Source organism: Saimiri boliviensis, chromosome 10 (assembly GCF_048565385.1).
Source record: "Saimiri boliviensis isolate mSaiBol1 chromosome 10, mSaiBol1.pri, whole genome shotgun sequence".
NCBI classification, from domain to species: domain Eukaryota; kingdom Metazoa; phylum Chordata; class Mammalia; order Primates; family Cebidae; genus Saimiri; species Saimiri boliviensis.
The window spans coordinates 3,607,324-3,632,718 of NC_133458.1; the positions used below are offsets into that span (position 1 = coordinate 3,607,324).

Here is a 25,395-nt window from a genome sequence, read left to right on the forward strand (position 1 = left end):
CAGAACAGTCAGCATTACTATCCAAACCAAATAGTATTTCTCCATCTTTACTGCTAATAGTACTGACCAAAGCTTTTATGAGAGGAAGTCATGTGTATATCAAAAGGGAATTATTATAGCTTTCTGGAAAGAAACACAGGGCAAACAGTGACATGAGGCTTGCCTACAGATAGAAATCCAACTTCACATCAAAGTATTTTACTTACACTTAAACCTTTTAACATCTAATTGTTATTCTTCATTAAAGCATCTTAAATAAAAAAGTATCCACTATAGGAACATAAGTACAAGTGAGAGCACCTCAAAGAGTGTACAAAATAATTCCCCGATACAGGATAAAAACAGTGGCCTTTTCCCTCAACGACCATGACAAAGAAGGACTGAGCATCCCACTCACACTGCAGATATCACACTACAACATGAACCAGCTATGACGCTCTCTCACTGGGCTTTCATGTTCAATTTATGTGGATGTATCTCCTACTTACTCCTACTAAATCAGGTGGATTTACAACTAACCACACTAATTCTTAGTGTTAGAACTGATGACAGAGCCATCTAAAGGAGGGAAAGTGGGCATAGGCCAAAGCCAGGCTACCTGCAGACTGATGATGCAGTAATAAACAGAAAGCAGAATGCAAAAGTGGCTGTAAAAGAATTCTAAAATACATTCATGCATTAAAATGCTAATCATGCAATATAGTAAGTTACAAGAAAATGGCAAAACTGGTACTTCTTCCAGGAAATCTTAACTACATTACAAATGAGATTAAAAGGGAACTCTAGTAGGATGTGATAAATCAGTCAAAAGATGTGAACTTACCAAACTATTTGAAATATAGGTTTATACTACTACTATTTTTGATTAATTTCAACCTAAAACTTTAATAGCTTGAATGTAACTATTGATAGTAACAAACCATCATAATTTTATGACTTTTAAAAACTAAGCCTAAATAACTACCTTGATAATGAGAATAGAACGTGTTTTTAAAATGTTAATTAAAAAAAAAAGTAGCATTTCACTTTCTTGCTTTCCAGTTCTACTTCTACGTATGTTTTATAATGTCGGAAATATACTGGCAGAGTGTGTGTGTCTGTGTGTGTGTGTCTGTGTGTGTGTATACATGTATATATACACAATATTTACAAAATTTTTTACTTCATCAAAAAGATTAGAAAAACCTACATTAGGTTTTAGACTTTTAATCTTATTTAATGTTTACCATATTTGAGTATGTTTACCTTTAAGCTTATTTCTGAATGCCCCCAAACAGTGAAATCCAGAACAAGTATTCAAAATATTAACCTCCAAACATGACCTTCTGTTAGGGCAAGGAACAGTTTTATGTTAATGCTGTCACAATCTAGTACCTGCTAGAGTGCCTTGGACAAAGTAGAAACTAATCTTCAAGGATTTATTTCTTGAGTTATAATTACCAGAGAACTTACTAATAAACAGTCAATTCTTTGTACACTTAAAAAGTAACTCAATTTACAGAATGTTAATCTGTACCCAACTTTCCAGTAATGAAACCCATGTATAAGTGATGTATTGCCATATTTTAAGTACAATTAAGTGACTATTTCATTTCAGAAGGACATAAATTTCTTACCTTTTTGCCAGATAGCAAATCTTCTCCAAGTAAATCATCTTCAAGTTCACTTGGGAGAGAAAAAAAAAAAAAACAAAAGACATGTCAATGATTATTCCCATAAGACTCGCAAGTTTGTAGGTCACCTGGAAATTTACCAAGAACTCTACAGCTCGGCAGTTTTTTGTTTTTGGTTTTTTTTCTGAGACAAGGTCTCCAACAAGTTGGAGTGTAATGGCGCCATCTCGGCTCACTGAAACCTCTGCCTCCCAGGTTCAGACAATTCTCCTGCCTCAGCCTCCCAAGGAGCTGAGATTACAGGGGCCCTTCACCACGTCCGGCTAATTTTTTGTATCTTTAGTAGAGACAGGGTTTCACCATGGTCTCGAACTCCTGGCTTCATGATCTGCCCTCCTTGGCCTCCCAAAGTACTGGGATTACAGGCGTGAGCCACTGCGCCCACTCAGCTTGGGTACTTTTATGTTAAGTTTGCTATACTTTCCTTTTTATTAATAATAAAAATGTACTTTTAAATGCACAGAGAACATTTAATTATGAGGAGGCTTTGCTATAGGTGGTGCCTCACTATACTTCTAATCTTAGTTTTGCACCTTAATATGGGATCTTAATCTCTTTGAACCTGTTGAATAATAAGTAAAAGAAGAAGCTGCAATATAGTAAGGCATATCTAAGCTTTCTCCTATCTTTAAAAACCTTTAATGAAGAAGGGAAAAATGCTCAATATAATTAATTAGGAAGATAAAAACCAAAACCACAAGAGACCATTTGACACTCATCAAACTGACAGAAACTGAAAAAATAAATTTTAAAAACGATGAGAACATAAAATCAAATCACAGTAACTAAGGGAATTATCTTTGTATAGTATGGATGTCATATCAGGGATTTGCAATTTTTTCCAGCATACTTCTGTCTTAAATGATTAAAAGCAGGCTTTCTCCCTATTTTTACAATTAAAACAGAAACCTTTAGCAAATCAAAAAGCTGAAGACATTTTCCACTGCACTTATTAGAAACAAAATTTGTTTAGCTGATAAAAATGACTACCACTGGATTGTTTTTAATTCTGGGGAAATCAATTTCTTAGAAGCAAATTATCATTAAAAGCCAACATAAAGACACATACAAGAAAGGAACACAATTAGATGGACTACAATTCTAGGTGCAAATACTCATGGAGATTTAACCGCATCAATATTCTTATTAGAACTGCTACTTTTTAAATGGGGGCTCTGGTTACAAAATTCCATAGGTTTTGGGAAAGCCGCAAAAGCACTATTTTACCAAAAACTCATGTTTATGTTCAGCATGACATTTTGCAGGATACTAGAATCTCCAGGAATGCACAAATGGAGTTATAATGAAATGCATGTTTCTGTATAATACCTTTTAGAACTAAAAACCTGACAAATAATTTAATTTGTGCACTATAGACTTTATTCATTATTTTAAGTTATTCTGCAATGAGTCCTATATCCTCATTTTACAGATAAAATAAGGACAAGACATTAAATAACTTGCCTAAGGTCACACAGCAGCGACAGATGCAGGACAAGAACTTATCAGCCCTTGAAAAGCAATCTTTCACAGACTCCTATAAGACAGTTACAAGGGAATAACATATAGCTTCTTCTGACATTTTAAAACCACTATCATCTATTAAATACAATTTTTGTATCTTCAGTGCTCCAACTACCCTCCAGAGGCAGGAAGAAAACAACACTGTCTAGTCAATCCCATTTGAGAATTGATTCCAGATAACCAAAAACACACAAGCACCTCTTTGAAGACAGGCACTCCTCTATACCATCACCTTAAGTAACTAAAAATGGAATGTGATACCAGTTTCCCAGGGTGCACTAACCGACAAAGTCATAAGAACAAGTGTTAGTAATTACAAAGGCAAAAATCTAGAAAGTATCTGTGTCTTTTGCTGACAAGTACATGGAAACAAATCAACCTTTAATAACTACTTATTTCTAAACAAAAACATCTTTAAAAAGATAGGTAAGCATATCAACTATAAAATGAGTAGAGAAAATGAAGACTGGTGCTTGTTTCATGACTGATAAGAAACAGGATGGGGGACAGTGCGCAGAGAACCACAGCAGCAGCAGCAGCAGCCCCAGCGATCCACAGCCTCTGCTCAGCACACCTCTGTGCCAGGCACCACTTGACATGTTCCACGGAAGAGCTTTTAACTGACATCATAACCGTCTCGAGTAGACACTTACCCATTCCCATTTTTAAAATGTGAAAACAGAGACATTAAGATGATAATTTGGCCAAGGTCACCCAGCTAGGAAATGGTGACACCAATGAGAGTCCAAGTCCTAACTATTATGCACACACCCACAGAAACTACATGGACCTTCCTTCTTGTCATCGTAAAGCTGGACCCTCACAAAGGATGTACACATAGGAATACATTTACAACATATATAAAAGTACATCAACTCCTGCCAAAAACAACAATGAACTAATGGAAATGACTGGTCTACATCTGGCAGTTCCAATGGGGTAAGCAGTCACTCTGGCTGACAGCAGCACTAAGCGTTCTAGGAAATTAAAACAAACAGCGGGCTGATGAGGAGGTTTCCTGTGTTCAATTTCAGAGCACCCTAAAGATTCCACCAGTAATCACAACTTGAGTACAAAAAACCTTGCCGGCAGGCATTTCTCATTTTCATTAAAATTTATAGACAATGAGGTCTTTGAAAGCATGTGTGTTTTTACTTAGAAACAAATTTATCCTAAAAGACGCCTTTCAAGAAACAAGTATTTGTTGTCAGCCACTTGTCTGCAGCCTTTGAAAACCAGAAGCACATGGGGCCGTAGTCTCTGGGTCCTCCCCGCTCCAGTCCACTCCCCGTCTTACCTGCCTGCTCTGTGCCTGGACTGTGCCCTCCAGGAGTAGCTGCCACAGGCTGTCCTAACCTCTGGCTTCCAGATGGATTCGCCCAATGGGAGGCACCAACATAATGGGAGGAGAAAGACTAGCCTCTCCCTTCTCACCTGTAGCGATGGAGACTACAGTATCACTCCCCCAACAGCCCTCACTGGGCCCTAGGAAAGCACTTCCACAAGGCCTGGGCAGGAGCTCGAAATCCTTGGATGGGAATGAACTCATTAATTCTTTAACCCTGCCCTGTAAATAGACCCTTCATTAAATTTCTTCAGTTAAAACTTTCTGGGCAGGGTGTGGTGGCTCACGCCTGTAATCTCAGCACTTTGAGAGGTTGAGGCGGTTGGATTACCTGAGGCCAGGAGTTCAAGACCAGCCTGGCCAACATGGCGAAACTCTTGCTCTCCTAAAAATATAAAAGTGAGCCAGGTGCGGGTGCACATGCCTGTAATCCCAGCTACTCAGGAAACTGAGGCACGAGAATCACTTGGACCTGGGAGATAGAGGCAGTAAGCTGAGATCACACCACTGCACTCCAGAGCAGACTCTTAAAAAACAAAAACAACTTTTGGAGTGTGCTATCTCTTTTTTCTCTTTCTGGCAGGGAGACATGAGACATTCATATCTTTTTTTAAAAAAAAAACAGGTGTTGGTTAAGCAATGACATCCTATTCTTCCAAAGACCACCAGTACAGCATGGCAGAAGGACTTACCATAGTAATTCCTGACCCATTCTTCTCAACTTCCAAGTGTCTCTCTCTGTGTCATGCACACAAAGAGGCTGTCTTACACTTAAAATGTCAAAAAAGAAATACATGTGGCAAAATCTTCATATATGCAAACGTCACTGAAGACAGTATAAAAAGAAAGAGCTTGCTCACAAACACTGAGACAACTGCAATTCATAATAATAAAAAAAAAAAAAAACAAACAAAAAAAAAACAATAAAAACTAGAACCCTGTCTCACACCAGGACCAAAACAAGTTCCATCAGAGCAGAAGCAGGACAGCTGCCAAAGACATCTAAAGTCATGTCAAATGGACATGGAGTCGACCTGAAGAAATCCCAGTTGAACAAATTATCAGGCAATGTAACCACCAAGAAAGATACTCAGCTACCTACAATGGATTCAGCACAACCAACATTTAAACCTAGGTTTCAAAACAATTCAAAAACAAAACTCACCCCTGCAAGATGCTAGGGCTGATGTCTGAGCTTAAAACTTGGTAAACAACAGGAAAGGCTCAATCACTTACCCCGTCTTTCCACAGAATCTCTACCTCAGAAGAAGCAACTAGTTTATAGAGTTTATAGGTCACCGAAAAAGCTGATGTATCACCACCTGAAGTCCAGCACCCAAGTAGCTTCTGATGAGGAACACAGCAAACTTACAACACTGCCACACCCCAGCACCCCGCCAAGTTCACACCTGAATCCCATCCACTTCTAGATCTGTTAATTCACATAAAATATCAGCAGTTAAGGGGCACACTAAAAACACCTCAAGGAGTGCAATCAGCAGACGGAAAAATTCTCAGACACACTACCTTGTTTCTTCAACAAAAATTGCATGGATCTAAAAATAAGATGGAGGAGAGCCTGCATATGAAACGACACTTGAAAGACATACCCATCAATTGCCATGTGGACCCAATTCAGACTATAAAAAAATACACAGACACATATCCAAACTGCGTAAGTGTACCGTATACGCACACATATATTTAAAATGTGTGTATACACATATACATATACATATATGCATCTACATATGCATACACAGATACACAAAAATATGAGACAATCAGGGAAATGTAAACAATATGATGTTTATGTAATAGGGACCATAACATAATAATTTAGATACAGTAACTACTGTGGCTGTATTTGTAAATTCTTGTAAAGCCATTTCAGAAAAATATATTCTGAAATTTTTCAGATGAAATTGTAAAACTGATTTGAGGGAGTTGCAGAGAGTATAGATTAGAGATTGGCTCTATGCTGATAACTGTGAAACTGAAGGGTGGCACACTGGGTTCACTGTATGAGACTTTTCATATATGCTTGAACTTGTTAGTAAGTTAAAAACCAATCAATTTAATTAATTTCAGGTGGCTTATGTATCTATTTTAAAAAATCACAACTTTCATAGACACATGCAGGAGACACCCAGAATACAAGGTAGGGAAGAATTTCTTAAGGACAAAAAGCACGAAACACTTTCCTATACCTCATGACTGGGCGCTCAGGAGGCCGCACATCATCTAACCCGACCACAAGGCACAGGCTGCAGCCAGTCACGATGCAACACCAGCAAACCAAAATAAATGGCCTGTACTCTTCAAAAATGCCGATGTCATAAAAGACAGGCTACAGAATTCTTTCACATTAATAATGAAAGAAAAATGCAATGTATGATCTGAATCTTGAACCAGAACAAAATTCTTTTGAGGGGTACAAAGGACATTATTGGGACAACGGAAAATCGCCTGAATAACCACCGTAGAACAAAAAATAGAACTGGGCAGAGCACACCAGCTCACGCCTGTAATCGCAGCACTCTGGGAGGCCAAGGCAGGAGCATGCTTGAGCCCAGGAGTTCCTGCTTGCTATGATCACACCATTATACTCCACCTTGGTGACAGAGAAGCACCCTGTCTCCAAAACAACAATAAATCTCACATATATAGAATTAGATGTCTGTCAAACTTCCTGACTTTAAAAACTATACACTATTTATACAAGTGAAAGTCCCTGTTTTGAAGGAAATACATGCTAAACTATACTGAAGCATTCCCAAGTGGGAGCCTGCAACCTATTGTCAAATGGTACAGGAAAGAAAATTTTACACATACAGTATATCCATGTATGTAAAGAATTAGAATGACAACATGAATTGACAAAAAGCAGCACATGCGTATGAGAGAAGGTCAAGTGGGAGTTTCTGTATTATTCTTGCAACTTTCTTGGAAGTCTGAAAAGCGTTTCCAAATACTTTTTTTTCATGTTTTAATTTTAAAAAAAAGAATTAAAAAACCATACAGAGAAGATTATACAGCTGACTGTATTCTTTTCAAAAACCTAAAGCCTATTTTTTAAGGAAACACATGCCACAGCCTGGGAGGAGACATCTATAAACAATAAAAATAAATTTCCCTAAAATCAATAAGCAAAAGACAACCCAAAAGAAAAACAAACAAATATGAACTCAAAGAGGAACTTCAGATGATAAGTAAGCTACTAAAAGACCCATTTAATATTTTATTCAACTCACCATTGCAGTGTTTTAGACAAAACTAGCTTTAGCACTTCCTAGTAAGACCATTTATTTTCTAGGAAAGACTTCGCTTTTCAGCATTATTTAATTGTTAGAACGCATGCTGGCTGACTTTGTGCGTCAGCTTGACTGGGATAAGAGGTGCCCAGCTACCTGACAAAACATGATTTCTGTGAAAGTCTATGAGTGTGCCTTCAGAGCTGATTAGCAATGACTCCAAAAACTGGATAACGAAATCCATCCTCACCAATGTGGGCAGACATTACCCAAAAAGTTGGAGTTAGACAAATTCACCCTCTTCTTGAGCTGAGCTATCTTCTGCCCTCAGACATGGGTGCTCCTGGTTCTCAGGCCTTCAGGCTCAGACGGGGACTTCCATCACTGGCTCCCCTGGTTCTCAGGTCAATGGGCTGAGACTGGAACTATACCACTCTGCAGACCGTGTAACTTCTCAGTCTCCATAATCACATGAGCCAGTCTTTCCTAATGAATCTTTCTATACATATTCTTTTGGGTGTGCTCCTCTGGAGAATCCTGACTCATACACTGCATGAATCATTGAAGAGCAATCAGCTTTATGTGGACTGTAAGAGCCTCACAGTTTTCAAGGTAGATTATTCTTTAAAATTTGTACATGTGACACTGCTGTTTTCAAACTGACTGCAGCTTCACAGTAATTGTTACACTTTGTTAACACAGTATTTAAGATGTTAAGAAAGTTGTAAAGAATCACCATTTCTCAGCCCCACCACCCAGATTAAGCCTATTTCTCCCAGAACACATCTCTAATCTCTATTAAAACTTCTTGCCAGAGGTAACCACTACATCAAACTGCCATCTATCATTACTACCATAATTGATTTTTACAGGGTGTTTGCATGTATTCCTAAACAGTTCATTTTCATCTGTTCCTAAACAGGCATTTTCACCTTCACTAGTAACCAGGAAAATGCAAATTTAAATAGTAAAATACCATCCTACACATATTAGAATGAAAAAATGTTAAAGTGTAGCTAGACATTCAGTACACAGTAGAACTGAAGAGAAGTCCGACACCAGGCTACTCCAGCAATGGTTCTGGGTATCCACAAAGTCAGTACCATTACTGTACAAAAACAAAGAAAAAGAAAAGAAGACTTATGTTCTGTTGGCAGCCCTGCATACAACACAGGCCTGGAATAGGAGCCCACCACAGCCTTCTGCATGGACAAGCTTCACTTTAGCCCAAAGGGATAGCCCCACTCAAGAGAGAGCTTCAGGTAGTCAGGGTGCTGTGTTCAGTAAAGATCTCTCTGAAGCCGAGCATCAGAATCAGAGAAACGGGCACAGACACTCAGGCGAAGCATACGGGTGTGCGCACCTGTCCCAGTCCTCATCAGCAGCTCTTCTTCTCCAGGACCGTTCCGCACCAGGCTTATCAAACTGATCAAAGTCGTCATCTACGAGAAGAATCCATTGAAATCAGTTTTATAAGTTAAAACAGACACAATGCAAATAATTCGAACACTAAAACAATTTTTTTAAGATTTCCTGACTTGACATTTTAAATTACAGAAGTTTGACATAAAACTATCATAAACACTTAGCCATTTTTAATAATGAAATGCCTTTTAAAAAACAAAGCTATCCAAGAAAACCAACTTACTGAACATTATTAGGCATGAAAAATGACTAATGGAATAGTTAAAAAAAAAAAAAAAATCACAAATGTTAGTAAAGTGTTTTCTTTATAAAATGGGTTTTGAGGTTTTTTACTGCATAAAAGAAATAAAATGTGATATGCTAAAAGTTAGAGACTTTTATAATACTTTTTGTAATTGTCACACTTTTCCAAATCATGGAAAGCTAAGATTCTATTTAAGCAAAATAAAGATAATGCAGAGAAGTGCTAAGCAAGGAAAATGTGAGCACACACCTAATTCCAGGCTTTCTAGTAGTCACATTTTTAAAAGTAAAGAGAAATAGACGGAACTTAACAGGTGCAATTTTAACAATGCATTTAACACAGTATATCCCAAATATTATCATAGTATATACAGCCAGGCGCAGTGGCTCATGCCTGTAATCCCACCATTCCGGGAGGCAGAGGCAGGTGAATGATTTGAGGTCAGGAGTTTGAGACCAGCCTGGCCAACACAGCAAAACCTCTTCTCTACTGAAAAATACAAAAAGAAATTCGCCAGGCGTGCAGGTGTGCGTCCATAGTCCCAGCTACTTGGGATGCTGAGGCACGAGAATCACTTGAACTCAGGAGGTGAAAGTTGCACTGAGCCAAGATCATGCCACCGAACTTCCTGGGGTAAGACTCTGTCTCAAAAAATATATGTATGTATGTATATATGTATGTATGTGTGTGTGTATATGTAAAATCATAGTGTATAATCAGTACAGAAAATATTAACAGCATATTTTACATTTTTTCCATACTAAGTGTTTATTTTGCATACACAGCACATCTCACATCTCAATGTGGACAAGTCACATTCCAAGTGCTTGGTGCCATCTGCGGCGAGTGGCTACTGAAATGGACAGTGCAGAAAGAGCAATTAAGAGCACAGCCCTTTAGAGGCCTGTCTCTCTTCCTATAAAATTAAGTTATTATCTACTTCATAAATTTGCTGGAACATTACACTTGACAAAGTATTTTAAAATACAAGAACTGACAAATGGGTAGCACCTGACAAAGTTATTATTATTCCTAGTAAAGAACTGAAATTAAAGGTTTGCATTGCAGATACACATACAAGCAAAGAGGTCTCAGAGACAGCAGCACATAGATCTCTCTCCCCAGAAAGAATCTACCTAGGGGTAGGTGGTTGGGGTAGGGAGGGCCAGATAATATAAACACCTGTAAAGCCTCAGGAATTTTGCCAGCCTGGAGCTGGGAATTAATCAATAAAGTTCTACCAAAGTAACATATCCCCTCTTACCAAACACTACTGATACAGTTTGAATATACGTCCCTGCCAAATCTCATGTTGAATTGTAATCCCCAGTGTTGGAGGTGGGGCCTGATGGGAGGCGTTTGGGTCACAGGGCAGATCCCGCATGGTTTGGTGCTGAACTCACCATAGCCAGGGAGCTCTCTGGAGATCTGGTTGTTGTAAAGTGTGGAACCCCTACCTGCCTCTGCTCAGTCTCTTGCTCCTTCTTTTGCCATGTAAGATTAAGTGCCTGCTCTGGCTTGGCGTTCCACCGTGAGTAAAAGTTCCCTGAGGCCTCCCCAGAAACTGAGTAGACACTGACACCAGGCTTGTACAGCCTACAGAACCATGAACCAATTAAACCTCTCTTCTTTATAAATTACCTAGTCTCCAGTATTTCTTTACGGCCATGTGAGAACAGCCTAATACAACTACCAAACAGAACAGGTACTTTAAAAAAAAAAAAAAAAAAAAAAAAATCCAAGAATGAAAGACATTAAAGAATTAGTAGCCTCAAGAAATTCCACTTCCAATATGAGAGAATGAGGAGATCCACTGGTCCTCTCCCTGTGAGCTTTGTGAAAACTATTTTATAAAATAACCACTTAAAGTCTCTAAAAATAATTCTAAGGACATACAACAAATGAAAACACACTTATTCCAGAAATCTACCAAAATTTGGCAAGAATGGCAGCAAGAATTAATGGGTTTTGAACCAAGACCCACCCCCCTCCTCATCCTCAAAACTCAGTAACACTAAGACTCCACTCCAGAGCAGTGCAGTCAAGAACCAGGACACCTTCCCACCCAGCTCCCAGTGGGAGGACAAGGACCTCTGCATTTCTCAACCCACCCCCACCTACCTGCTGTTGAGGCTGAGTTCTCAGTGAGTGTGAGAGGTGGGGGCTTTCTGCCACTCAGGTCCTATTCATGGGACAGACACCGCTGGGCCCAGAGAACCCCTGCCCTGCGTCAAGGGCTGGGGTTCCCACACCAAAAAAGTCAAGTTGAGGAGACTTGGGGCTGCTGCTTTCTCCCAGTTCCAGGCACTCAGCTCCTAAAGCAAGGGTTACAATACACCACTGTCCACACCCACTGCACAAGTGCTGTGGCTTAGAGAGGTGACAGGTGAGGGAGCAGACATTTAGAACAAAGTACTCTAAAACTCTCCAAAGAAACTGACTTCAGGCCAAAGAGTGCTCCTGAAAACAGTGAGGGAGGGTTCTGATGAGGGTTCTAATTGGGAAGAGAGTGGTAAAAGCATCTGGAGATATGGTCAGAATGTAGATGAGCTGCTGTGCCGGAGAGAAACGGAGACACAGACAGTTGGGGAGGGCCTTCACTTGGATCAGAACGAATCTCAAACACTAACCAGGAACACTACCCATTCAAAGGAACCTGAATGTGTTTGGCTCAATCTATAAAGCAATTTATGTCCCTGGGCATTATGGAAGGTGTGCTCAGAGAGAGACTGTCAAAGCCATGACAATCATCCCTGGGTAACTGGGTATGCCCAAGGCTGTGGTCACCATGGAGCAATTTCAGAAGCTTCGGGGGAGGGGTAAACACTTCATTAAAATAATCCAACCAGGCGACAAAAGTGTAAAGAAACAAGTAACAGTAATAAGCCCAGGGGTGGGAGTAGGAAGACCAGCACCCAGAGTTGACACAACGTATTATCTAAAATGTCCAGATTTCAACAAAAAATTACAAGATGTCGAACAAACAAGAAAGTATAACCTATAATCCAACGACGACAAAAATCTGGCAACAAAAACTGCATATGAGAGGACCAGGCATCATATTTAGTAGAAAAAGATCTTTAAGTAGCCATTATAAATACATTCAAAGAATCAAATGAAACCATGATCAAAAAAATATATATAACGACAGTGTCAGGTCAAATAAAGAACATAAATAGAGGCCGGTCGCAGTGGTCACACCTGCAATCTCAGCACTTCAGGAGGCCAAGGCAGGTGGATTACTTGAGGTCAGGAGTTCGAGACCAGCCTGGCCAACATGATGAAACCCTGTCTCTACTAAAAATACAAAAATTAGCCAGACATGATGACATACGCCTGTAATTCCAGCTATCGGGGAGGCTGAGGCAAGAGAATCACTTGAGCCCAGGAGGCAGAGGTTGCAGTGAGCCGAGATCACACCACTGCACTCCATGCTGGGCCACAGAGCAAGACTCCATCAAAAAAAAAAAAAATACACATATACACATACACACACACACACACACACACACACACACACAAGAAAAGACAGAAATTATTTTTAAAGACCAAATAGAAATTCTAAAATGGAAAAATAATTGAAATGAATTCATTAGAGGGGCTCAGTAGATGTGAACTGGAAGAAGAATTAGTAAACTTGAAAACAGATCACCAGAGAAGACAATATTCAAAGAACAGAAGAAAATAAAAACTGAACATGGCCTCAAAGAAATGTGGGGCCATCAGGAGACACAACAATACACATATAATGGGAGCACCTGAAGGAGAAGACACACAGGAGTAGGAAAAAATACTCAAAGAAATAATGGCTGAAAACTTCCAAAATGTACTGGAAACTATTTATGATACATCCAGAGAACTCAACAAACTCAAATGAGAATTAACTCAGCGATTCACAAACACACACAACATAGTCAAAATGTTCCAAAATCAGACACAGAATAAACCTTGAAAGCACCAAGACCAAAATGACTCATCACCTACAATGGAACTGCAATAGTTGATTCTCATCAAAACAGAAGCAGCCAGAGGCAGTAAGATGACCTATTCAAAATGTTCAAAGAAAGAGTCCTAAATCCACCAACAGGATCTTTCAAAAATTAAGGTGAAATAAGACATTCATAGATAAACAAAACTGGAAGCCCCCCAAAACATGCTTAAGTCTTACCCCTCCTTGTGCCACCTGTGAATGTGATTTTATGAAGAAACAAGGCCGAGCATAGTGACTCATGCCTGTAATCCCAACACTTTGGGAAGCTAAGGTAGAGTCACTTGAGGCCAAGAGTTCAACACCAGCCTGGGCAATATATCCGGATCCTCCTATCTCTACAAAAAAACTTTAAAAACTAGCTGGGTGTGGTGGTGCACACCTGTAGTCTCAGCCATTCAGGAGGTTGCAGTGGGAGGATTGCTTGAGCCCAGGAAGCAGAGGCTACAGTCAGCTATGACTGAGTTACTGCAGTCTAGCCTGGGCAACAGAGCAAGACCCTGTCTCTAAAACTTAAAAAGATATTTACAGATATAATCAAGTTAAGATGAGATCACACTGGATATTAAACAGGGCACTAAATTCAGTGATGACTGGGGTCTACATAAGGAGAAAGAGATTTCAGGACAAACAGACACACACAGAGGAGAAAGGTCATGTGAAGCCACAGACTTGTGTTATGCTGCCATAAACCAAGGAATGCCAGAAGCCATCAAAAGCTGGAAGAAGCAAAGGATTCTCCCCTAGAGGTTTCACAGGAGTGTGGCCCTGATGGTACCTTAACAGGGACTTCTGGTCTCCTGACCTGTGAATAAATTTCTGTTCTTTTAACATATCCAGTTTGTGGTATACTTGGTTGTATAGACTTCTATCTTTTATCTATATATTTGCATATGAATTTGGTAATTTTCAGCCATTATTTCCTCTGGGTTTTTTTTTTTTTTTTTTTTTTTTCTGTCCATTTTCTGCTCTCTTCTCTCTTGGGTCTCCTACATGTATATAAGTACACTTGGTGGTGTCTCATAGGTCCTTGAGGCTCTGTTCATTTTTATGCATTATCATTCTGCTCTTCCAACTGGATCATCTCAACTGACCTTCAAATTTGTTGATTATTCTCCTTGCTCAAATCTGCTACTGATTCCCTCTAAAGAGTTTACTTCAGCTACTAGACTTTTCAGTTCCAGAATTTGTTTCCTTCTAATAATTTCTCTTTATTAATACTCTCTACATCTTCATATGGCAGTCTCCAGACTTCCTTTAGTTTTCTGGTTCATAGTTTCCTAAACCACTTTAAGCAACTTAAGAAGGTTAAAGCATCTGTCTAGTAAATCTAATGTCTAGGTATCCTTGCGGGTGGTTTTTTCTTTTTTCTTTTTTTCCTGTGAATGGCCATACTTTCAGGCTTCTTTGTATACACTGTAATTCTTTATTTACAACTGAATATTTTGCTGGGCACAGTGGCTCATGCCTGTAATCCCAGCACTTTGGGAGGTTCAGGCAGGCGGATCACCTGAGGTCAGGAGTTCAAGACCAGCCTGGCCAACATGGTGAAACTCTATCTCTACTAAAAACACAAAAAATTAACCAGGGGTGGTTGTGGGCACCTAAAATCCCAGCTACTGGGGAAGCTGAAGCAGGAGAACTGCTTGAACCCAGAAGGCGGAGGTTGCAGTGCACCAAGATCGCACCACTGCACTCCAACCTGGGCAATGAGAGCAAAACTCTGTCTCAAAAATAAAAAATAAAACTGGATATGCTGTACATTGCAATGTAGTAACTCTAGAAATCAGATTCTCCTTCCCCAGAGTTGCTGCTGTTACTCAATGAAAGTCGCTGCCCATTTGTTAAATGGCTTTTTAAAACCACTAATTATTATATTCCTTCTTAAGTGTGGTCACTGAAGCCTCTCTTCTGTTATCTCCCTCATCAACTAGAGACCTGGTAGATTTCTTTAAATGCATGCATCTAACAAAAAGGAAAAATGAACAAAGCAGAAGGAGAAACTGCTTCAGTGGAAGGGATGAAAATAACAGACAGTGCCTCTGTACCAGCCCATCAGTGATGAAAACCAATGTTAGGTTCTAAAGTTTGAAAAACAGTTGCTTCAAACCATTCTTGCCAGGTCAACAGCTGTTTCGCTGGAAGGATCAGCAACTGGCACTTCCCACTTGACTATCTTCTGTCACATTAGCTTGTGGATTTTTTCTCATTGGAACACAGTGCAGGAATTAGTACTTAATCACAATCATCCATGGCAGACATTGCTAATTAATTAGAGCATCCACCGGGTGCAGTGGCTGGAGCCAGTTGCCCTAGCTACTTGGGAGCCTTAGAAGGGAAGACTGCTTGAGGTCAGAAATTTGAAGCTGTGGTGTGCCATGCTCATGTCTGCGCATGGCTACTGCACTCTAGCTTGGAACAAACAGTGAAACCAAAAGAAGAAAAAAGCAAGGTGGGGGAAGAGCATCCAATTCTGCTGAAACCAGAACATCTTTTTGCAAAGCTAGCTAATAACAATCACCTTGAAACCTTGTTAACAAGTACATAATCCTTGGCCTCCTCGCTGATTTTTGATTCAGCTGGCTTTTTTTTTTTTTTTTTTTTTTTTTTTGAGACAGATTATTGGTCCATCGCCAGGTGCCAGGCTGGAGTGCAGTGGCACAATCTCGGCTCAACTCCAACTCTCGACAACCTCCACCTCCCAGGTTCAAGCAATTCTCCTGCCTCAGCCTCCCGAGTAGCTGGGACTACAGGCGAGCGCCACCATGCCCAGCTAATTTCTGTATTTTTTAGTAGAGACAGTGTTTCACCACGTTGGCCAGGATGGTCTCGATCTCTTGACCTCGTGATCCACCCACCTCAGTCTCCCAAAGTGCTGGGATTACAGGTGTGAGCCACCGCGCCCAGCTCAGTGGGCTCTTTTTGCTTTTTAAAGCTCCCACTAATTCTGATGGACAGCTAGGGTTAGGAATCCTTGTATTCACCTAACACTGTGCGTCAGCACAGGCACTCCAGAAGGAAATTTAACTGCCATGGTGCTACATAGCACTTTCTGGAAATTTCAGCGTTAACTCCACAAAAGTCAAAATTAGAGGCCAGGATCATCAAAAATAGTATTTTCCCAAAGGAGAGACACCATAAAATAGCTAAGAAAAGTGGCTATTGAGATAATTCCAAAATCAGAGTACAGGATAAGCAGAACATATGAACAAACTGAAGGGTCATGAAACCTGTATCCTTCACTGGAAAACTATTTATTGACCACATAATATATGCCAGGCACTGTTCTAGACAACTGACATATAAGACACACAAAAAAAAACACTCACCCTGTGTAGGTTACATTCCAGAAAGGAAAGACAAACAGTAATCCCAATAAACTAATATATGGTATGTAACTTAAGGCCTTTATTGGAAGAGCCTAGAGCAAGAGGGTAAAGATAGGAAATGAGGTGAGGGTCAGCTGGTACAAACTGGGCTGACTATAACTTTAAAGAGAATAGTCAGAGTAAAACTTAAGCCAGTATTACATGTTAATGCAACGGATTTTAGTGGAAAAAAGTCTATAAAACAAATACTTTTTACAATTTTCCAAAACTCTTTACTGTCTAATTTTGTAGAAAATAGCTGAATTCTTACATCTGCTTCTGCATTCAATCTCCTGTGATACATCTTTCTGACTAAAATACATAAAAGAAATCTGACTCCAAATTCACTTGTAGCTGTAAAAAGGAGAAGTACTTCATCTTTTCAAACAATTTTAGATATTCTTCTTTGATACTATACTAATACTCAACAGTGTCCGTTTCTTAAAGATTGGCTGCAATGCAGAATCTGAAGCCATGGCAATGACCATTTCATATCGTCTGATGTTCAAGTCCGAGTGTGTCTTGCGCAGTTATTAGATCTTTAACCATGATTTTGTACCACCATGCAACGGTCATTTTGAAAATACTGGTTCCCTGATTTATGTTGTACTTCAAATGCAAACATGTTTTGTTATTCAATATACAAAATCGCACTGGTTAATAACATCACCAATCTCATCAGGAAAGTCTTCCAAGTGCTAGGAAGTTTTCACGCTCACAATATCAACTATAAGTATTCCAAAATTATCATTTTTGTCTGAAAACTTACATTTTATCATTGGCAACAAATAATGTCCAGTTTCACTTGAAGTGACAGGCTCACTTCATTTTCAAGAATATATCTTCCAAGCACTAAACTCTGAATAACCAGAGTCTGTCAATTGCCCTTTCAAGTAAAAATGTTATTCTACAGAAGAATAAAAAGCTAGATCAGCTCACAATTAAATTGAACAAGTACCTCTTTTATTTACTTATTTTTTTAATTTTTTAAGAGATGGGGTCTTGCAATGTTACCCGGACTGGACTGGAACTTCTGAGTTCAGGTGATCCTTCTGCCTCAGCCTCCAATTAGCTGAGAATACAGACAGGTGCACACTACCGTGCTGGCTGGACAGGTCCTTTTCCTGAAGACAACTGTTACACTTCACAGTAAGAGACGTCCTGTATGCATATATTTCCTATAGTCACAAATATTTTTTAAATGCACTCCAGGATCAAGATTTAATAAAATTAGTAATTGCCACTGCCTTAATTCATGTTAAAGCACCAGAGAATTTACCCACCATTACTTTTGCAACATTAAGGCAAATGTCAGCACAGTAAAAAAAAAAAGGCAAATAGCCTTAATACCATTATGAAAATAGTTTGACTTCACAGACACTCTGAAATAGTCTTGAGAACTCCCAAGACATTGAGAAATGCTGTTTATCATTTAGTGAACAAAGGTAGTATGTACAAGGATGTTCATCAAGAAGTGTTTTATTAACAGGGAAAAAAGTAAAAATAAACCAAATGCCCAAACAAAAAAAGCCAGAGAAGAGAGGTCAACTAAAGGTACAGTCATGTAGTTGCCTATTAGGCAGCAGTAAGAATTTTAAAGTCAAACTATGTTTCCTGAAATGAAAAACTATCCCCAATAATATAATGGGGGGGACTCCCCAACAACATACAGTATGTTATGGTCAATGTGTTTGTAAAATATATATGTACACATGTGCCCAGAAGGATATAAGCCAAACTGCTATAATGATAGTTATCCATATATTTAATTATGGATTTATGGTCGTCTTTCTCCCTTAAACTTCTTTAAATCATTTATTTTATGAGGATAACAGCTTGACTGTCTATACTAGACTAATACATGATCATTATGAAATATTATTGCAACACCTAAAAGTACAAAGATATTAAATTCAGCCCAAATTTCTCTGATAAAAACAACTGTAAAACTAGGAGAACATCACCACAATGTTTTACCTACACACACATTTGAACATATAATGTGTGGACAAATAAAATTACTTGTACAGGACAATATATAACATTTTTAATGAAGTATTAAATTTCATATATAAATTTATCAGCAAAAAAAGCAAATAAACTCTAATTAATGGAATAACTGAAATTCAAGTAAAGATCTCAAAACAAAAAATACAACATGATTAGGGCTGGGGAAAATCAAGTCTGGTATGACACACTAGGTAGCAGCTGAGATGAAAGCTGAGAATGACTAGATTTTCGTCAAGCAGATGGGCATTCCAGGGAAGTAACAGCACAGAGGATAAGAAGTGCAGCACAAGCCTAGGGCACAGCGAGGAGCTGAGGTAGGCTGAAAGCACACTCACAGAGACAGGCAGTCAGAAAGAAAAGGTGGTAAAGATCTGGGACATTACTAGAAAAGCAACATGAGAAATCTATACTTCATATGCAACACAACCCCAGTTTAGAAAGGGTAATCTAGTAGCAAGAAGCAAGGACTAATTAACTAATGAAACATAAACAATGGTCAAACAAAGTAACTACAAACCAAACATTAAGAAAAAAAAATTGGTTAGCATGAAGAAACAGAGGAGAGAGCAAGACAAAGGCATGAACTAGAAACTGTCAATTTAGAAATTCCAAGGCATGCTGACTAACTGAACATAACAAGGAAGGAGAAGTCAATGAAAATATCAGTGTTTTTAATCTGGAATACCAGCAGTATATGGGTTGATGGATATATGTGCTGGTTTGAGGGTGGGGTAGAAATTAATGAGTTTGGTTTTTTTAATGTTGCATTTGTATTATTATACTTCACTCAGCCATCTTTTGCAATATTTTTTAAAAGTCTGACTTGCTGACTCTACTAAATGGAACAGTCATACTGCAACACCAGCAACTCCATTCAATCTAACACTAATCATCTGGAATTACGGCAGGCCCCACAGGTTAAGGGCTGTTTCACAAGACTGCCCCACTTCAGATGCCAACTGCGACGAGGTGCCCAGGCTACTATTAACACTTCTCCCTGACTGAAGACTCAAAATTCTACCACACCTTGCGCCATTTTGCTATTACTAGAACAATCCACAGGGCTCAGGAAAACACTATACTTACTATTACAGTTTATTATAAAGAATACAAATGAAGAACCAGATGAAGACGTACGCAGGGAAAGGTCTGTAAAGTCAGGGTGCACCACCCTCCTAGCATGAGGAGGTGCTCACCAACTCAGATGCTCCCGAACCGGATGATAAAATCACTGACTAATGATTACAACCAAATCTCCAGTCCTTCTTCCCCTCCAGGGAAGTTGAGCCTGAACGTTTTAACGCTCTTAACCTGGGGCTCATTTGGCTAGCAAGCCCCCCTCCCAAAGCTAGGGCTCCCACCCCACACTATAAGTCATCTCATTAGCTAGAAAATACAGTAAATTCAAAGGGTTTCTGAAGCTCTGCCCAGGGAACCAGGAACAAGAACCAGTCATTTTTTTTAAATCATACCACAGCATCCCCCAAAAGGGCATGTCCACCAGAACCTCAGAATGTGGCCTTATTTAGAAAGAGTCTATGCAAATATAATTAGTTAAGATGAGGTCATTCTGGATTAGACTGGCCCTTAAATCCAATGACTGGTGTGCAATTCCATTTCTGGGTATACACTCAAAAGAACTGAAAGCAGGTACTTGGAAGAGGTATTAATAGTATTATTTACAATAACCAAAAGGGGGAAGCAACTCAAGTGTCTATTGAAAGACATATGGGGTTTAATAATGGAATATTATTTAGCCTTAAACAGACAATTCTGACACATGCTGCAACACTGATGAACCTTGAAGACATGATGCTAAGTGATATCAGGCCTCAAAACCCCACAGGACAAGCTAACACAAGAACCCTGTAGAGCCTGTTTGTATTCGTCATATATTCTGAGTTGTTTCTCTCTGTTTTCCTTTAGAATACAGACAAATCCTTTTTAAAGTTCCAGTTCATAGCAATCTGAACAGAACCAAGAAGAAAAAATGTATCCTAAACATTAGTCAAGAACTTTCAAGAACAGCATATCCATGAAAGCCAAGGGATAAAAGACTAACCCAGCAAAACAAGAGAGGTCAACGCCCTCCTTACCAGGAAAATCTCCTTCTACAGGCTAAACGCTGCAGTAGACATTCTATTTTTACAGAGGAATCAATTTTCCTTCAAGACTGAAGTTACCTACCAGAATTTCTACAATTCTCTATCATGCAGCAATTAGACTATCTAGTTAACACAAACTTTTACTTACCATTCTATTTCTTCTTCTTTTCCAGAATCCTGGACTTGGATTAGACACCACATAGACCATTAGCTTGGGATAGGGTTCTGGCAATTATCTAATGTAAGGGTCAGCAAGCCGAAGCCCATGGGCCATGCAGGCCTTGCCACTTGTTTTTGCTCAAATTTAGCTACCACCGTCTATATAAATAAGCTCTTAATGGAATGCAGCTGTTCCAAGTCAGGCATACATTGTCTATGGCTGCTTTCAAGCTAAAGGGCAAAGCTGAGTGCTTCCAACAAAACCCATATGTCCCGCAAAGCCTAAAATATTTTCTATTTACCCCTTAACAGAAAAAGTTTGCTGACCTTTGTATTCCAAAGGTTCTTAACCTTCTTCTTCCTCCACATCACACTCATGTATAATATGTTCCTATTCTAAATCACTGATAGTCAAAATTCCTTATTTTATAGACGAGGAAATCCAGATCCTTTATTTAAATATTAACTAGAAATCAGGTAATGTTTCAATAACTTTCAAAGTGAACATATGAGTTTTATAGTGTAACTACTCAATTCTGCGTAACCAAAGCCAAATTTTCAAAAAGAGTTCCTATACTATGCTCCTTTAGAAATAATTTTTGGTCAGTTTTAAAAACCTCTTAGGTTGCAGGGGCCCCAGGACAGGTTCTCCCAAAATGAACTTTTTATTTTGTTAATGAAGTGTAGTGCTCACTGGTCATCTGCTTGTCTTTCAATGGACTTTCTTCATTCAGGGTTTAAAAATCAATCACAATAGGAGACCTACCTGATACAAGATAGGGCTGCACCTCCTATTGTGGAAATTGTAAAGGCTCGCTCTATCAACCTGGGTAGCCAGGAAGAGGGCAAATGAGCTGAGCTCACCCAACTGGATGTTCCCATCATGACTTAAAATCTACAGGAACTGACACTCATTTCTTTTCCCTAGACCCTCTTTTTCTTTTTCTTCTTCTTCTTTTTCTTGAGACAGAGTTTCCCTCTGTTGTGCAGTGGCGAGATCTTGGCTCACCGCAACCTCCACCTCCTGGCCTAGACACTCTTTTTTAAAAATGAAGCCTTCTAAATGGCTGAGATTATGAGAAGAAATGTCAAAGAAAAGGAAGAAAATGTTGTTAAAAACTTCCAGAAAGAAAGGTCACATAAAAATAATTAGGAACCACAATGTTCTCAGACTTCTCAAGAGCAGATCTAGATGCCAGAAAACATAGCAATACCGCCAAAAATCTTACAAAAAGGAATTGAAATCTAAAATTCTGGACCCAACCAAACCACCAATCAAGCTGTGAAAATTAAAAATTCCTTAAGACACACGAGTCTCAAAAAATTTACCTCCAACATACACACTCCTAAGAAGCTCTGGGCCAGGCACAGTGGCTAACACTTGTAATCACAGCACTTTGGAAGGCCGAGGCAGGCATCACCTGAGGTCAGGAGTTCAAGACCAACCTGGCAAAACCTGTCTCTACTAAAAATACAAAAATTAGCCAGGTGTGGTGGCACGTGAGGTAATCCCAGCTACTCAGGAGGCTAAGAGAGGAGAATCACTTGAACCTGAGAGGCAGAAGTCACAGTGAGCCAAGATCACACAACTGCACTCCAACCTGGGCGAAAGAGCAAGACTCCGTCTCAAAACAAAAACAAAATAAGAAGTTGTGTCACTACCTAACTATATCAATTTGGAAATAGCATAAAGAATAATTTTTTTAAAAAACTTAAATGATTATAATTGACTTTCCATCTTACAAAACTAATCAATAATACATAAAATTGAAAAGATAACTTTTTTAAAAGGAACCAGACCCAAAATGGCTCTGAAGAGTTCTTCCAACAGTCAATAAGAGGTTTTAACACTGTCCCAGAAAATTTCACAACCGATTCTGCAAAACATATCATAAATAATAGGATAGCACAAATGTACACACAGATACCAAGGAAGAAACTATAAGCCAGCCTTCTTTACGACCAAAGATAAATCCTAAAATGAAATCCAACAGTATATTAAAAAGAACAAAATGTGCAGATCAAGAACATTTTGTTTTTATTTTTTGAGGCGGACCAGGCTGGAGTTGCAGTGGCACAATCTCGGCTAGCTCTAACCTCCGCCTCCCAGTTCAAGCGATTCTTCTGCCTCAGCCTCCTGAATAGCTGGGACTACAGGTGAACGTCACCATGCCCGGATAATTTTTCTATGTTTTTAGTAGAGATGGGGTTTCACCATATTGGCTAGGATGGTCTTGAACTCCTGATCTCATGATTTGCCTGCCTCGGCCTCCCAAAGTGCTGGGATTGACAGGTGTGAGCCAGTGTGCCCGGCCGATCAAGATTTTGAACCCAAGAATGTATGCTTAGTTCAGCACTGGAACTCTATCAATACATTAAGAGACTAAAGAACAGAGGAAGAACCCATAATCACCTCAACAGATGTAGAGAAAGCATTTCGCAACTCAGAAGCAGCAGTGGGGATGGCAGTTAGCGTCCCTGGTACAGGCACACTAAAGGGCTCAATAAGAACCTGTCCTCAAAAAACTGTGATTGTGAATTGTGACCTGTCTGGTGGTTCTCTGAGGAATCAGCTCAGATTACCCCCTCAGAACTCTCTCAGGGCTAGAGCAGCATCCCAGGCAATGCTTGTCAAAAGCATTTAAAGACATCCACTAACCAGAGTCACCTGGCAAGGGATGATGGGCAGGATAAGCAACACACAAACTGAAAAGCCTGGAAAAGAGGCGGCTAGGGAGGAAAATACGAAAATATATGAAGGAATGAGAGCATGGAGGGGTCCCAGGTATACTAGGAAATCTGGAGGACCATGCACATGCTGAAGGCTGGGCACATGCTCAGAACGCAACCTGAAAGAACCCTGGATTTATACCTCTGGCTGATCTTTGAGCTCTGCATACGCAGAAGGTGAAGCTGTACCTATAAGGCTAAGGTGGCCTGGATGAGCAATGAAGTAACCTCAGCTAGAAACAATCTGTAAAAACAGGAGGTTTTTGTTTGTTTTTGGTTTTGTTTTCTTTGCAGCTCCAGCCATTTAAGGAAATCTCCATCAGATCACTGGCTGGGCAATGAAATAACACAACTGAGACATCAGTGACCACAAGAGACAAGGAGTATAGCCTCTTTTCATGTGGCAAGTCATTAAAAAAACAGACAACTGAAGCCCATAACAAGAAATAGCAAACCCAGAAAACAGGGAAAGTTCTGACTTCCAAAATTTCCACGTCACAATATTTAAAATGTTCAATTTTCAGTCCCAAAACTGAGGGACTCAAAAAAATCAAGTTAACATGATTTAATAAGTTACACAGGTAAATCATGTGGAATTGACTATCATTAAATTAGGATACAATTACAGATATTTTTTCAGATTCATTAAATAAAACATTTAATTCTTTAATTAATTCACCAAACATTTGTTGAACACATTCTATGTGCCAAGAACATGTGGAATGCATGGTAAAACAGGCAGCATTTTTTGTCCTCATGAGGCTTACAGGCCAAGGAGGCATATTTAAAAAACAAGTAAATAACTAAAGAAAATTACAAATTGAGATAAACGTTCTGAAGAAAACAAATGGGTGCTACAGGTGAAGAAACAGGAAAATACTGAAATTATCTAGTCTGAGGAGCAGGGGAAAAAAATGAACAGAACCTTAAAAAACAGGGACCACCACTAGAGTACTAATCTATGCATTATGGGAGAAAGGAGAAAACAAAGTAACAGGAAAAAGAAGTAGAGAAAAAAATTTTAAACTTCCAAATTTGGTGAAAGACACAAACCTACATGTTCAACACTCCAAGCAGGATAAACTCAAAGACCCACACCAAGACACATTATGATCACACTATGAAAAACCAAAGACAGAGAGAATCTTTAACACACCAAGAAAGAATTGACATGTCATGTACAAGGGATCCTCCATAAGACTAACAGTCAATTTCTCATCAGAAACTATGGAAGCCAGAAGGTGCCAGGATGAAATATTTAAAATGCTGAAAGATAACAACTGTCAACCAAGAATTCTTTACCTGACAACTGACGTTCAAAAATTATATCCCCAGATATGACCTAAGGGACTTTGTCATTAGTACACCTGCCCTACAAGGAATGCTAAAAGTACTCATGGCTGAAATGAGAGAGGCTATTCTTTCACCTTTCCTCAAACTCTCTGTTGAAGCTAAGAAATTAAGCGTGAAAATTTTCCTTGAAGGAAAAGAATCAAACTGCCATACACAATTATCAGTACAAAAATATCTCATTTAGCAGCACTATTAGTGATTAAAATGCTCCACAAAT

At 39.2% G+C, this 25,395-nt stretch overlaps 1 protein-coding gene across 4 annotated transcripts in view; it reads right to left on the reverse strand.

The window, feature by feature from the left end:
* RBM33 (RNA binding motif protein 33) overlaps positions 1–25,395 on the reverse strand; it is a 141,560-nt gene that overhangs the window by 111,819 nt on the left and 4,346 nt on the right. For all 4 annotated transcript variants that reach the window (XM_039472685.2, XM_074378858.1, XM_074378857.1 and 1 more), the window contains exons 2-3: positions 9,160–9,238; positions 1,617–1,665 (exon numbers count right to left, since the gene is read on the reverse strand). In XM_039472685.2, the coding sequence (XP_039328619.1) occupies positions 1,617–1,665; positions 9,160–9,238 (128 nt within the window). The remainder of the gene's footprint in view (positions 1–1,616; positions 1,666–9,159; positions 9,239–25,395) is intronic.